The sequence below is a fragment of the Pogona vitticeps genome, chromosome 4 (genome assembly GCF_051106095.1).
Source record: "Pogona vitticeps strain Pit_001003342236 chromosome 4, PviZW2.1, whole genome shotgun sequence".
Lineage (NCBI taxonomy): Eukaryota > Metazoa > Chordata > Lepidosauria > Squamata > Agamidae > Pogona > Pogona vitticeps.
In genome coordinates, this window is record NC_135786.1 from 227,118,519 (window position 1) to 227,133,666 (window position 15,148).

At 43.0% G+C, this 15,148-nt stretch overlaps 1 protein-coding gene across 2 annotated transcripts in view; it reads left to right on the plus strand.

Annotated features, from left to right (window-relative positions):
• SQLE (squalene epoxidase) overlaps positions 1-15,148 on the plus strand; it is a 34,259-nt gene that overhangs the window by 14,784 nt on the left and 4,327 nt on the right. For both annotated transcript variants that reach the window (XM_020796519.3, XM_020796520.3), the window contains exons 6-11: positions 3,202-3,315; positions 3,674-3,845; positions 8,007-8,102; positions 8,934-9,076; positions 14,243-14,339; positions 14,735-14,822. In XM_020796519.3, coding sequence (XP_020652178.3) covers positions 3,202-3,315; positions 3,674-3,845; positions 8,007-8,102; positions 8,934-9,076; positions 14,243-14,339; positions 14,735-14,822 — 710 coding nt within the window. The remainder of the gene's footprint in view (positions 1-3,201; positions 3,316-3,673; positions 3,846-8,006; positions 8,103-8,933; positions 9,077-14,242; positions 14,340-14,734; positions 14,823-15,148) is intronic.

The following is a 15,148-nucleotide window of genomic DNA, read 5'->3' on the forward strand; positions in this document are numbered from 1 at the left end:
AAAGGAAAGTCCGATGCTGCAAAGAAAAATACTGCATTGGAACCTGGAATGTAAGATCTGTGAATCTTGGTAAGCTGGGTGTGGTCAAACAGGAGATGGCAAGAATAAACATCGACATCCTGGGCATCAGTGAACTAAAATGGACAGGAATGGGCGAATTCAGCTCAGATGATTATCATATCTACTATTGTGGGCAAGAATCCCGTAGAAGGAATGGAGTGGCCCTCATAGTCAACAAAAGAGTGGGAAAAGCTGTAATGGGGTATAATCTCAAAAATGATAGAATGATTTCAAGACGAATCCAAGGCAGACCTTTCAACATCACAGTCATCCAAGTTTACGCACCAACCACCAATACTGACGAGGCTGAAATTGACCAATTCTACGAAGACTTACAACACCTTCTAGAACTGATACCAAAGAAAGATTATAGGGGACTGGCATGCTAAAGTCGGAAATGAAGAGATAAAAGGAACAACAGGTAGGTTTGGCTTTGGAGTTCAAAACGAAGTGGAGCAAAGGCTAATAGAGTTTGTCAAGAGAACAAGCTGGTCATCACACACACTCTTTTCCAACAACACAAGAGGCGATTCTACACATGGACATCACCAGATGGGCAAAACCAAAATCAGATTGATTATGTTCTCTGCAGCCAAAGATGGAGAAGCTCTACACAGTCAGCAAAAACAAGACTTGGAGCTGATTGTGGCTCTGATCATTAGCTTCTTATAGCAAAACGCAAGCTTAAACTGAAGAAAGTAGGAAAAACCACTGGGCCAGTCAGATATAATCTAAACCAAATTTCTTATGAATACAGAGTGGAAGTGAAGAACAGATTTAAGGAACTAGATTTGGTGGACAGTGTGCCTGAAGAACTATGGCTGTAGGCCTTTAACACTGTACAAGAGGCAGCAACGAAAACCATCCCAATGAAAAGGAAATGCAAGAAAACAAAGTGGCTTTCCAGCGAGGCCTTACAAATAGCAGGGAAAAGAAGGGAAACAAAATGCAAGGGAGATAGGGAAAGTTACAGAAAATGGAATGCAGACTTCCAAAGAATAGCAAGGAGAGACAAGAGGGCCTTCTTAAATGAACAGTGTAAAGAAATAGAGGAAAATAATAGAAAGGGAAAAACCAGAGATCTATTCACGAAAATCGGAGCTATTAAAGGAACGTTTTGTGGAAAGATGGACATGATAAAGGACAAAAAAGGTGGCGACCTCACAGAAGCAGAAGACAACAAGAAGAGGTGACAAGAATACACAGAGGAATTATACCATAAATATCTGGATGTTCTGGACAACCCAGATAGTGTGGTTGCTGACCTTGAGCCAGACATCTTGGAGAGTGAAGTCAAGTGGGTCTTAGAAAGCACGGCTAACAACAAGGCCAGTGGAGGTGATGGCATTCCAGTTGAACTATTTAAAATCTTAAAAGATGACACTGTTAAGGTGCTGCACTCTATGCCAGCAAGTTTGGAAAACTCAGCAGTGGCCAGAGGATTAGAAAAGAGCAGTCTACATCCCAATCCCAAAGAAGGGCAGTGCCAAAGAATGCTCCAACTACCATAGAATTGCACTCATTTCCCACACTAGCAAGGTTATGCTCAAAATCCTCCAAGGTAGGCTTCAGCAGTATATGGACCGAGTATATGGATTTCGAAGGGGCAGAGGAACTAGAGACCAAATTGCTAACATGTGCTGGATTATGGAGAAAACCAGAGAGTTCCAGAAAAACATCTACTTCTGCTTCATTGACTACGCAAAAGCCTTTGACTGTGTGGACCACAACAAACTATGGCAAGTTCTTAAAGAAATGGGGGTGCCTGACCACCTTGTCTATCTCCTGAGGAATCTATATGTGGGACAGGAATATGGATGGTTCAAAATTGGGAAAGGAGTACGACAAGGCTGTATATTGTACCCCTGCTTATTCAACTTATATTCAGGATACATCATGTGAAAGGCCGGACAGGAGGAATCCCAAGCCAGAATTAAAATTGCCAGAAGAAATATCAACAACCTCAGATATGCAGATGATACCACTCTGATGGCAGAAAGTGAGGAGGAATTAAGGAACCTTGTAATGAGGGTTAAAGAGGAGAGTGCCAGAAATGGTCTGAAGCTCAACAAGTGTGAGGGCAAGAGGAGAAGGGGACAACAGAGGACAAGATGGTTGGACAGTGTCATCGAAGCGACCAACATGAATTTGACCCAACTCCGGGAGGCAGTGGAAGACAGGAGGGCCTGGCGTGCTCTAGCCCATGGGGTCACGAAGAGTCGGACACGACTTCTCCACTAAACAACAACAAATTACTATTGCTAATTTGCATTTTGTTATCTCCCACAATATGACTGTTGATTCTCGTCACTTTGTATGGGTACATTAATTATAATACCTAGATTGCATAATATCCAGATTTACAAAGAAAGTGGAGCTTTAAACTTTTTGCTCCGTCAAAGCCTTTTGTGTTTGCTTTCTTAGACAAACCTGCAAGGGAAGCACAGGTTGAATGTTGACTCAAGTTCTTCATAGCAGTGCATGAAGGTCTTATGATATCATGTAATATTCACAAAGATTTTAGCTGTTCTGTAGTAAACTATGTAATGTAGAGGGACTAATGGCCTCGGCTGAGTGGTTTGTGGGAAGAAATGGCACAAAGCAAGGAGGGCTAAATTTGCCAGTGTATTTTCAGTCTTAAAGTTTGTTTCTGAAAAATAATTGGGAAAAATGCAACAGTGTTCTCTTGAGTATGGCCCCTCAACAGTTGCTTTTGGTGAGAGAGGATGCCGAGAAAATTAATAATTTTGTTAGGCCATGCAAAGAAATAAAATTAAAAATTATAAAATTTTGAGCAAGCTTTCAAGACAAACTTACCTTGCTATCAGGGATGATGTTGCAAAAAGTTGGGATGAATGCCAGGAGAAAAGGTTTTATGATGAAGGCATATGCTCTGCATTCTGTCATAAGAGTTAATGGCAGAAAAGTTGGAGATGCTTAGATAGGATTCATAGGGTATTAGATTCTACCCTGAATGTCCCTTAACTCTGCTGCATGCAAGAAAGACCATAAACAGCAATAAACTTTGATGCACTTTTTAAAAATACAAGTATTCCCCTTCAACATTATTTTGAAAACCTCAGTGGGACTTGAATGGCTTCAAGAGGTGATGTATGCTACCTTGTTTATTTTATGTTGTAGGAGCTCCATGCGCCTCTGACAGTTGTTGCTGATGGCCTGTTTTCCAAGTTCAGGAAAAATTTTATTTCTAGCAAAGTTGAAGTCCCATCTCACTTTGTAGGATGCATTTTGAAGGTGAGTGTTCTCTAAAAAGCCACAATTACAGACAGGTAAAAATGTTGTTATCCAATCTGAATGAATAAAACAGAATGCATATTTTAGAGCACCCCTATTTCACATTGCTGTTGTTTTTTGGCATCTTTGACACATTTAAATATCCCTGCAGTCCTTATCTCATCAGTTCTCCCAGCAGGAGCCTCTGATGTAGGTCACTGTTGCTGTCATTTTACAAACTGAGGAATGAGCTTGTGAGTTTTCAGCTTTGCTGAAACTGTTCACTGAATTTGCAGCAGGGAAACAGAGAAACTGATGCACTGAGAAACAGCAGACAGAAACCCTCTTTAATGATTTTCCTTTTCCCTTCTGTCTAAAGAATTCACCTCAGTTTAAAACCAACCACGCAGAACTTGTTTTGGGAAATCCTAGCCCTGTGCTTGTCTACCAGATTTCTTCCAATGAAACGCGAGTTCTTGTTGACATTCGAGGTGAAATGCCAAAGAACCTGAAAGAATATATGATTGAAAAGATTTACCCACAGTTACCTGGTAAGAATATTTGCACAAGATGGTGGTAACATGTTTCAGAGATGCTTGTTTGAGTCTCTCTCTCTCTGTGTTATAAATTGTGAGTCTGGCTTTGTGAAGTAGGATAGGCTGGCAGCCACTCTTGATCAAGATTGCTCAGAAGTAGGCCACTGCCATTCACATTTTTAATAACTGGTGTATTGGTTGTTGTAAAGTGCTCTCCTCTGAAGATGCCAGCCACAGAGACTGGCAAAATGTTAGGAAGAACAACCTTCAGAACACGGCCAAAGAGCCCGAAAAACCCACAACAGCCATTAGATCCTGGCCGTGAAAGCCTTCGCTAATAAACTGGTGTATTCTTGATGAAAGGGAAACCGGGCTTAAATGCTTACGGAGAAGCATAGGTGTTTTGTTTAGAATTCCTTTTTGATCTTCAACAGCTCTTGGAAAAGTTGCTTTCTGGAATACGGCTCCCAGACTCCCTAGCTTGCATAGCCAACAGCCGTGCTAGCTGGGACATTTTGGAGTGGTAGTTAAACAAAGAAAACCTTCCCAAATTTTGCACTTTGGTTTGATTGAAGCAGTAGTTCCTGGCCTTTTTTGAGTTGTGACCCCCTTTTATAATAGTCAACTAACCTGTGACTTCTTCTGCTACTTTTGCCTGAATGGCTCCTCATTGTTCCCTGACATGGTGGCAATATTGATGCTGCTGCTCACCCTCCTCCTGCTTCTGCAACCACCTCCACCACTTCAGAACTTGGGAGGGAATAGACTGGGAGAGGTTAAACTAATGACCCCCTAGAGAGCATTCTGTGACCTCTGTGAGGGTCCGTGAGGGTCACAACCCCCAGGTTGGAAAACACTGGGTTTAGAGTGTTCGTGCTAAGTATTCTGGCATGGAGAAAAAGTCACATTTCAGCTAAGTACGGAAAAATGAAAACAGTTTGTCAAATGTATGTGCATGAATGTGTGTGTATGTGTGTGTATGTGTGTGTATGTCTCTGTCTCTCTCTTTAACAGAACCAAACAGAAATGATAAACCAAAATCAAAGGGTTGTGCTTTGCCAGCTCAGCAATTAAGACAGTTAATTTTAGTGTGAGCTTTTGCTAATTAAGATCAATTTCCTCAGACATGAAGTACAAAGTTTTGGCCACCGTTTTATCTACAAAGTGTGCATGGATATATATGCTTGTTGGTGGGGAGACTGTGAATTGAGATCCCGATACTGATACTTTCAGACTTTCAAAGCAAGAATAGCATTCTTGTGGACACAGACCCCATTAGACCTTGGACAGCTCCCTGGGTCTGCAGACTATCGCTCTGATAAACTGATGATGAAAAATGTAGTTATATCTGGCCAAACGTAATGAGTTGCTGAGAGACCCATTGTTGGCTTTTGCTTGGATCTTGCTTGGATGTTAAGATCATCAGAAGAGGTCTTGCTCTTGCTCCCACCACCCTCCCAGGTGAGTTTGGTGGGGACACGGGAGAGGGCCATCTCTGTTGCTGCTCCCAGACTCTGGAACTCCCTCCCTTGGGCTAACCCCATCTTTACTGTCCTCCTACAAGCAGGCAAAGACCACCTTCTTCAGGCAAGCCTTATCGGAGGGACTGATTGCCTAAGTGGAGTTTTTAAATGGGTTATTGTAACTAGAGTGGTCTTAATTGACCAGATAGGCGGGATATGAATAGAATAAATAAATAAAATAAATAAATAAACTTACAGTTTTGTATGTGTTTTTATGATGCTTGTTTTAAAAAAATGTTATGGTATTTGATCCTTTCATTTTTGTATAATCAGTTTTATGAGCTTTATATACTGTCTTTTAATAATGTAGGCTGCCTTGGGTCCTTTTCAGGAAAAAGCACTGGTAAAATATTTTAAATAAATAAATACATTTTGTTTCATTTTAATTCTGTGCTGCTATAGAACAGCCTCTAAACTGAGAGACAGTGCTGAGGAAGATGAGTTTAACTTCTTTTTTTTCCTCTCTTGGTCATGTTTAAGATCTGCCCACTTTCCCCCCTTTTCATGGCCATATAAAAATACTTTTGTATCTAAACATTTGAAATGGCACTATCCATGTTAACATTTATCAGGGTGGTGAGATCAATAGAAATGGATGAGTGTGATTTTTGAAAAGCTTGTCCAATGCTGCTCATCTTTTCATGGAGGAGCCTCTGCATTACCCAAGAATATAGATACCTGTAAAAAACAAACCAAGGCAGACTGAGAGAATAATATATTTCCAAATTCCACAGTCTGATGTGATCTATCAGAGTTACAGATCTTAGATTTTATGATAAAAGTGTCTTTGAATATGGCATGGCCCTCAACTTCTTAAACTACAAGAAGGCTTAAGGAAAAATCTTGTATAATAGTTTTCCCCAGATGATAGATCAAGAGGCTGGCTTCTTTTTCCCCTTAGCAAAAAAATTAGTGCTGATAGCTGGTTCTCCCCTACAGTTTCAAAATCCAGGAGGTACTTTTGTGTGGCTGTGACAGGTGGCCACCTGGGAAGTTGGATTGTCATTGAACAGATTGCGGGCTATACCTGATGGTGAGGGGTAGGGGTGGGCAGAGGAAATCACTTGAGAGCCAAACATAAAAAAAACCCTCCACTTTCTGTTGAAAATAATCTCTGAGGTGTGAAGAAAGCTTGAAAGGCTGATTCTATCTTTAGAAACTTGGGTCTTGTTTAGAACTAGGTAGAACTTTTCTGTCATATTAGAGACTGAGAGGGCTTACCCTAGTTTTTGCTCCGTAAGATGCATTTTCCCCAAAAAAAAGTGTGTGGGGGAAGTCCATGTGTCTTATGGAAAGAAGCTGGTGATTTTGCCCCCACTGGCCCCGTGGGGGGAGCCTCACAAGGGTCCGAGGCAGCCTTCCAGGACCCTTGCGAGGCTCCCCCGACCCCCTATGGGGCCAGCGGGGGTGAAATTGCCAGCTTCTAGGACCTTTTCTGGGCCTTTTAAGCCTCGGAAAAGGTCCTAGAAGCTGGCGATTTCGCCCCTGCTGGCCCCGTGGGGGGGTGGGGGGAGCCTTGCAAGGGTCCAAGGGAGCCTTCCAGGGCCCTTGCGAGGCTCCCCCCACCTCCCATGGGGCCAGCGGGGGCGAAATCGCCAGCTTCTAGGACCTTTTCTGAGCCTTTTAAGCCTCAGAAAAGGTCCTAGAAGCTGGCGATTTCGCCCCTGCTGGCCCTGTGGGGGTTGGGGAGAGCCTCACAAGGGTCCTGGAACAGACCCTAGAACCCTTTGGAGGCTCACCCTGCCTCCCCGCTGGGCCAGAGGGGGCGAAATCGCCACCTTCTGGGACTCTTTTGAGACTTGGGAAGCTTCAGAAGAGTCGCTGAAGGTGGTGATTTCGCCCCCTCTGGACTCCTGGGGGGCAGGGTGAGCCTCCAAAGAGTCCTTGGGTGTGTTCAATAAGACGGACTTCTCCATAAGGCTCACCAAATCTTTAGGAGAAGAAAATAGATTTTTATTTTCCCGTTTTCTTCTCCTAAAAATTTGGTGTGTCTTATGGGGAGGTGCGTCTTATGGAGCAAAAATACGGTATTAAAATTCTTCTGTGGAATATGGCTTGAGTAATGAGCCTTATAGATACATTTTGTTCAGTAGCTAAATATATCCACTCACCTATGATTTGTGACTCACTACGATCTTCTTGACCTGAATTTTGCACATAATGTTTGAACTTCAGTTGGGGCCCACATAACATATTAGAGCCTTTTATCTTGTTCTCCTGAGGTTCCAATGAGTAGCTGGCTGTGTAATATCAGAGTTTTGGCTTCAAACATTTCCTGGTCAATTATATGTAGGATATAATTTTGGTATACTGTTACAACCCTGTGGTCTTGCCCCATACCCTTTATAATTTTAGACAATCCTGTTTTGAGTTGTTCTCTTAACAAAATTGTCATAGTTTGGGGTCACTATAATTTCCATAAAGGTTTGTCATCTCTGTACCAAAAACTTGTAAAAAAACCCCAAATGACTAACTCAAATCATTTTCTCTGGGGTTCATCTCTGGTTTGGTAGAGATTTGGAGATGGTCACCAAGTTATCTTTAAGAATGTTGGAAGGCATTTGAAAATCTCGAATGGAGTTTGAGGGAAGCCTTTTGATCCTTGGTCAAATGTGGATATAACTGAAATACTGTATTTTTATTTGTTCTTCAGAACACCTCCAGGAATCTTTCCTCACAGCTGTGCAGAATGATCGTTTGAGGTCTATGCCAGCAAGCTTCTTGCCACCTTCCTCTGTTAACAAAGCAGGTACGTGACCAGAAGAGTCTTTAAAAGTATGGGTGTGTGTTTATATATAGAAACATATGTATACACACACAAATGTGTATGTACAGGTACATGTATATGTATCTCTCTCTCTCTCCATTGGGAGAGTATTTCAATGGAGATGTATCTACCTACACTGTTGAGCCATTTCTCAAGAAGGAAAATAAAAGCACAAAAGCCATGGATGGATTGCTGAATCTATCTATTGATCTATTTTTATTATTGAGAACTGGCTGGATAGCTCGGTGGTGTGGGTAGCTAGTTGTGGAGCCAGGGGTTGTGAGTTCAATTCCCCACTGTGCTTCCTGTGAGTAGAGCCAGATCTTGTGGCCTTGGGCAAGTTGCACAGTCCCAGGATGTCCCAAGAAGAAGGGAATGGTAAACCGCTTCTGAGCATTCTCTACCTGGAAAACTGTGAAAAGGCCGCTATAAGTCAGAATTGACTTGACAGCACATGATTATTATCAATATTATCATTACTGCTTTATTTTTGAAGAGCATCCAACCAGCTGAACTCTCAGTTGTATCGCTGCTGCCAGTAAGTAGGCTGTAAGGCTTGCCCCCATCTCCATAATGCCACTCCCAGTTTCTCAACAGCTTAGTCCTGTTAAAGTTATTGGGACTCAATGAGGGGTCTGTGCATGACATCAAATATGCCGTAGTTTTGGAAAAGGTAGCTCTGTTACTCTGTACTGTATACAACAGATAGATATTGTACATATTAAGTTACTGGTTCTTACCAAGCCTTGGAATAAATCTCAAAAGACAACGTTTGGGCAGCAGTGGTTGACCTTTGGAGTCTTTCTTTTTTAGGAGTTCTTCTTCTGGGAGATGCGTATAACATGAGGCACCCTCTCACTGGTGGAGGAATGAGTGTTATTTTGAATGACATCAGGATATGGAGACACTTGTTACAGGCCATTCCAGATCTGTATGAGGACTCTGCTCTCTTGCAGGTAGGCCATGATGGCACCTTTTCCTTTCAGCCTGCCTTTTGGATTTTGGCTCCTTTTCAGGTAATCTTCCTTGTGCCACAGTGGTTAAACTGCTGCATTGCAGCCAAAACTGTGCTCATGACCCGGGGTTCAATCCCAGGTAGCTGGCTCAAGGCTGACTCAGCCTTCTATCCTTCTGAGGTGGGTAAAATGAGTACCCAGATTGCTGGGAGTGGGGGGAGAATGTGTAGCCTGCATAATTAACTTGTAAACTGCCCAGAGAGTGCTTGAAATGCTATGGGGCGGTACATAAGCAGAACACTTTGCTTTGGTATACTTTAGGCACTGACTGATTATTTTATTTATTCAGAATGTCCTAAAAGCAAATCAGCATCTGGTGGGATGCTACCTGGAAAACTTGCGAATGCCTCCTCGAGGTCCATGCTAAACAAAGGCTGGATATAGCTGTTTGCAGCACAGCTATAATAACCTCTCTTTGGTAGGAAGCAACTCTGCGTGGGGTAAAGGTAAAGGTTCCCCTTGACAATTTTTGTCCAGTCGTGTTCGACTCTAGGGGGCGGTGCTCACCCCTGTTTCCAAGCCATAGAGCCAGCGTTTGTCCGAAGACAATCTTTCCGTGGTCACATGGCCAGTGTGACTTAGACACCGAACACTGTTACCTTTCCACCGAGGTGGTCCCTGTTAATCTACTCGCATTTGCATGCTTTCGAACCACTAGGTTGGCGGGAGCTGGGATAAGCGACGGGAGCTCACTCCATCACGTGGATTTGATCTTATGACTGCTGGTCTTCTGACCCTGCAGCACAGGCTTCTGTGGTTTATCCCATAGCGCCACCACGTCCCTTGCATGGGGACAGCAAGCTAAATATGCTTGATTATTGCATGCCCCCCACAGCAGTTAGAAATTTAAAATCTCTCTTTGAATTAGGTATTTGTAAACCAAACTGGTGGGACATGATGGCGCTGCAAGCCTCTGTGCTGCAAGGTCAGAAGACTAGCCGTCGTAAGATCGAATCCATGTGACGGAGTGAGCTCCCGTCGCTTGTCCCAGCTCCTGCCAACTTAGCCGTTTGAAAGCATGTAAATGCGAGTAGATAAATAGGTACCACCACAGTGGGAAGATAACGGCGTTCCGTGTCTAGTCGTGCTGGCCACGTGACCATGGAAACTGTCTTTGGACAAACGCTGCCTCTATGGCTTGGAAACGGGTATGAGCACCGCCCCCTAGAGTCGGACACAACTGGACTAAATGTCACAGGGAACCTTTACTTTTATTCGTCTGTTTAGCCTGTACGCCAGGGTTTCGGCTCATCACACGCAACATTTTTTAGGCTTTACGGCTTCCACCACATCTGCTCTTCCTCATGCTCAATTGAAGATGTGCCCCCTACAGGTGTGGTACCTGTCTCAATTCAATCCGTTATTAGACAGCCCTGCCAAACATCTACGTGTGACTCCAGAGTTATCACGTCAACTGACATGGTGGACTTTCGTGCTGCATCTTCAAATTGGTCGACTCTTCAAGCCCTTCAACTGACTGTACAGGTCACAACAGACGCCAGCACGACAGGTTGGGGCGTGCATTGTGGCGTTCACAAGATCCACGCCCTGTGGTCCAGCTCAGAGAAGCTGCTTCATATCAATCTTCTAGAAATGTTGGCAGTAAACAAGGGTATTTGCGCTTTCTATCCTCTAGTGGTCGTTTACGGAGTGCAAGTGGCTATGGACAACATGATCACTCTGTATTATATAAACAAGCAAGGAGGCACTCACTCTTTGTCCCTTCTGTACTTAGCAGTCCACCTGTGGGAGTGGTGCTACGATCATCACATATTTCCAATTGCCATCCATGTGTTGACAGAGGACAGCGATGTAGCCGATCGCTTGAGCCGCCTAACCACTCAAACACACAAATGGGTTCTCGATGACTCTGTGTTTGCCCATATCTGCAGCAGATGGGTCACTCTGGCCATCGACATCTTTGCGACTCAGATCAACGCAAAGCGCAAAAAGTTTTGCTCTCGAGCAGGGAGAGGCAACGGTTCTTTGGGTGATGCCTTCATGGTGACACAGGATGCTATCCTTCTCTGTCTTTTTCCTCCCATCCCGCTTATTCAATGGACAAACTGTCAGGATCCGCCAGTTGCAAGCCGATGCCATCCTGGTAGCTCCATGGTGGCCTCGTTAACCGTGGTTTACCACCCTCAAGACCATTGCGTCCGATTTCCTGAGACTGCCCCCCCCAACCATTCCTCCTGACTCAGTATGAAGGCAAGCTCTGGTCATCCTGACATTGACTTGCTCCATCTCACAGTGTGGAGGATTCTCCCAGCATAAAGGAGGTGCTGGGCAGGGCTAGGAAGCCTTCAGCCAAATTACTGTATTCTTATAAGTGGCCTGTTTTTACTGAGTTTGCTGAGTCCAGAGGTTTGTGACTGTTCCGGCTTCCTTACGTACCCTTCTTGCTTTCCTACGTTATTTGTTTGATCTAGCACTGGCGCATTCTACACTTAAAGTTTATATTTCAGCCGTTGTTTCTTATCAGCCTGTGGGTCCAGACGCTTCCCGCTTATTCTCACACCCAACTGTGAAGAGATTCCTTCAAGGTTTGAATAACATTTGTCCACCTGTACGGCCTCCAATCCCTCAATGGTCTCTTCATACTGTCCCGAGGGCTCTTACACGCCCACCATTCAAACCTATGGCTTCTACTCCTCTAAAACTTCTTTCTCTAAAGACTTTGTTTTTGTGGCTATTACATCTGCACAGAGGGCGAGTGAGTTGGCTGCACTGTGGGCTGATGCATCATATATACAATTTCACTCCGATAAGGTTGTCTTATATCCTGATGTCTCATTCCTCCCTAAAGTGATTTCGAATTTCCATGTTGATCAGCCTTTGATCCTCCCAATGTTGTTTCCTAACCCTTCTTCTGATGTTGAGCACATGCTCCATTCCCTTGATGTTCATCTATAAAAAGGCTTTGGCCTTTTATATTTCTCAACTAAGGACTTACGGAAATCTCCCAGACTGTTTGTTTGCTTCCACGGTCCTCGGAAAGGTCATTCGGTTTCTTCGCAGTTTCCAGATGGATAGTTTTTGCCATCACTTTAGCCTATGAGCTGGTTGGCAAGACCCCACCAGATGTATTGAAGGCGCATTCCACTAGAGCCGTGGCTACCTCTACTGCCTGGCTACATGGCATTGAAGTTTCTGACATTTGTTGATCAGCTGCTTGGTCGCCACCATTGACCTTTGTGACACATTACAGGCTGGAAGTCAGAGCCAAAAAGGAAGCAAGTTTTGAAAGGGCTGTGCTGTCTTCGGTTTTACCGTGATGGCCCTCCTTGCTAGTCACCCATTTGTGTGCATTCACAGACACCACGAAGAGGAAAGACAGGTTACTTACTTGTAACTATGGTTCTTTGAGTGGTGCTCTGTGAATCCACATGTCCTGCCCCCACTGTCCATCACGGGTTGTCTACAGCAGTGGTTCTTAACCTTTGTTACTCAGATGTTTTTGAACTGCAACTCCTAGAAACCCCAGCCAGCACAGCTGGTGGTGAAGGCTTCTGGGAGTTGCAGTCCAAAAACACCTGAGTAACCCAAGGTTAAGAACCAGTGGTCTACAGCTTTTTAATTATCAGAGCTATGACAGTGGCGGATGTTTGGAACTGAGGTACCACGGGTGGGCGGGGCATGCGTGCCACGGGGAAACGTTCTATTGGTCAGTTATTTAAGCTCTAGAATATTCCGAATAGTCCTGCCCAGGTGCAGTTTAACCCATTTGTGTGGATTCACAGAGTGCTACGCGAAGAACCATGGTTATGGGTAAGTAAGCTGTCTATTTAAAAACAAAACAAACTGGATGGACTTTTAGGAATGGTCTGCCTGCAGGAAGAAAGAATACCTAGAAAAATGTGCACTTTAAGGGATGTTTCTGAATTGAAAAGGTGGTCTCAAATTTGTTTATTCCATTCTTTCTCACAACTGTAGGAAGCCCAACTGTGTTTTGTACAAAATATCTGTGATTCTTGCCAATCGGGTTTCTGAGATTATTCTTGTGTTTAGCACTGTAATATAGAAGTTGAATCCTGTTAAGATAAGTTATTTGTTTCATGCTTAGTATGTGTTTGTAAGCTGTAATTTATGGGATGTTTGTTTGCTTTTTTTTTTTAGCAGTTCGTCTGTAACATTTTTAAATTCTCTGTTGCAATTACTTATGCAGTTTGATTTTTTTGGATTTTCACATTTTTTTACCATGGAGATAATAATAACTTTAGAGTAGGAAGGGACCCTATGGACCATCAAGTCCCGCCCCTGTCAGGGAACCACAGTGAGGAATGAAACCTTCAACCTCTGGCTCCACAACCAGATGCCTAAACCACCGAGCTATCCAGTAGTTCTTTGTAAGTGTGACTTAGTGGATTTCAGATGTCTAGTTGAGCTACTGCCAGTTTCCAAAAATCGTTATACATGTCTGCTCTTGCATCGTGTCTGGAAACCCAGTGCATGGTGAAAGAATGATGCAAAACTAGATAAGCTTATTACTTATAGAGTCTTTGAACCTGTGCATTAACATATCAGCTAATCATGTTAGTATTGTGTCTCCACCCGTGTGGGCAGTAAGTAAATAGAAGGCTTAAGCCACTGTTTGTTATTAATCAGTTACTCTCCTTTTGCTTTTGCATATGTTTTGAAAGCATGACTAGCTGAAGCTTATAGGCAGTTGATAGTCAGTGGTTGACAATGGGTGACAAAACAATAGCCATCTCAAGCACCTTCATATTGATGTTTCTGTAGTAACAAAGGGTTTTCAGGAATCTGTTCAGAAGTCTTTAGTATTGTTCCATAATAGCATGTATTCAGCATGAATCAGTCTAAAGAGCAGTTTGCAAAGTGAGGAGTGTAAGTTACAATTTTAAATGGACTAATGTTCTCAACCAACTCTGTACATCCATGGAAGTATTGATATAATTACTTTTCATGTCTCATGCCATGTGGTGAATCCTCATGTCTACAGATAGTGCCCCATAGTACTATACTTTGCAGCTGGAAAACACTTGCAATATATTCCATCTTCCTAACACAGGAATGGATAGAGAGCTTACGGTATTGATGTTATATTGCACTCTGATGGTACATCGGATTGCTTGTCTTTGGCAGGCCAAGAAGACATTTTATTGGACGAGAAAGAAGTCCCACTCCTTTGTGGTCAATATTCTTGCTCAGGCTCTTTACGAATTATTTGCTGCGACAGATGGTAAGTTCCTTTCCAATGGTTTTGCTTGGCAGGTTTTGTGGACTGTAGCTCACTTCTTCATAAATATAGCTTGTCTTCAATACACAGGAATCTCGTTTAAGGGGTGCAAGGCTTAGTTGTGATGTGATTTCTACATTCAAAAAGTCACATTTAGAATAAATTGTTCTATAATTTGGTCCATTCCATGGACAACCCTTATCGTCATGGTCTTTTCTGGCGATTTCTAGAAATGCATATTTCCCCCCTCCTTGCTGTCAACTAGGTGTACCTTGCTAAATATATTACAGGCACTGGGGTGGCATTATCATGTATATTTCAGATTTGTCTCTCATTTATTTCATTTGCTTGCTTTGCTTTTTTTTGTAATGTAATTTTGCTTTCTCTTTGTTTGGCAGATTCCCTGCATCAGTTAAGGAGAGCCTGCTTCCTTTACTTCAGGCTGGGTGGTGAGTGTGTATCTGGTCCCGTTGGATTACTTTCTGTGTAAGTTGTGGAAATATTTATGACTTTCACTGAAATTGATGCTGGAGGGGACGGTTGTAGTGGTTAGCATGCAATCCAGGATTCAGTTTGCATGTCTGAGATATTGGTTCCCGAGCTAGGGAGCATAGATAAACCAGAAGGGCAGGGCTGAGAGTGAGAATTGCATAAACCAAAACGAACAAACAAAAATGTAAAGTAAATCTGCTTAAAAAATTCTAAAGTAGATGTCGCTTGATTAACTTTTTGTGACAAGAAAAACTTGTTCTTAGTTTTAACTTAATGTAAAAGTGATGTACACTTGTATAAATAAAATCATCTAAATCAGT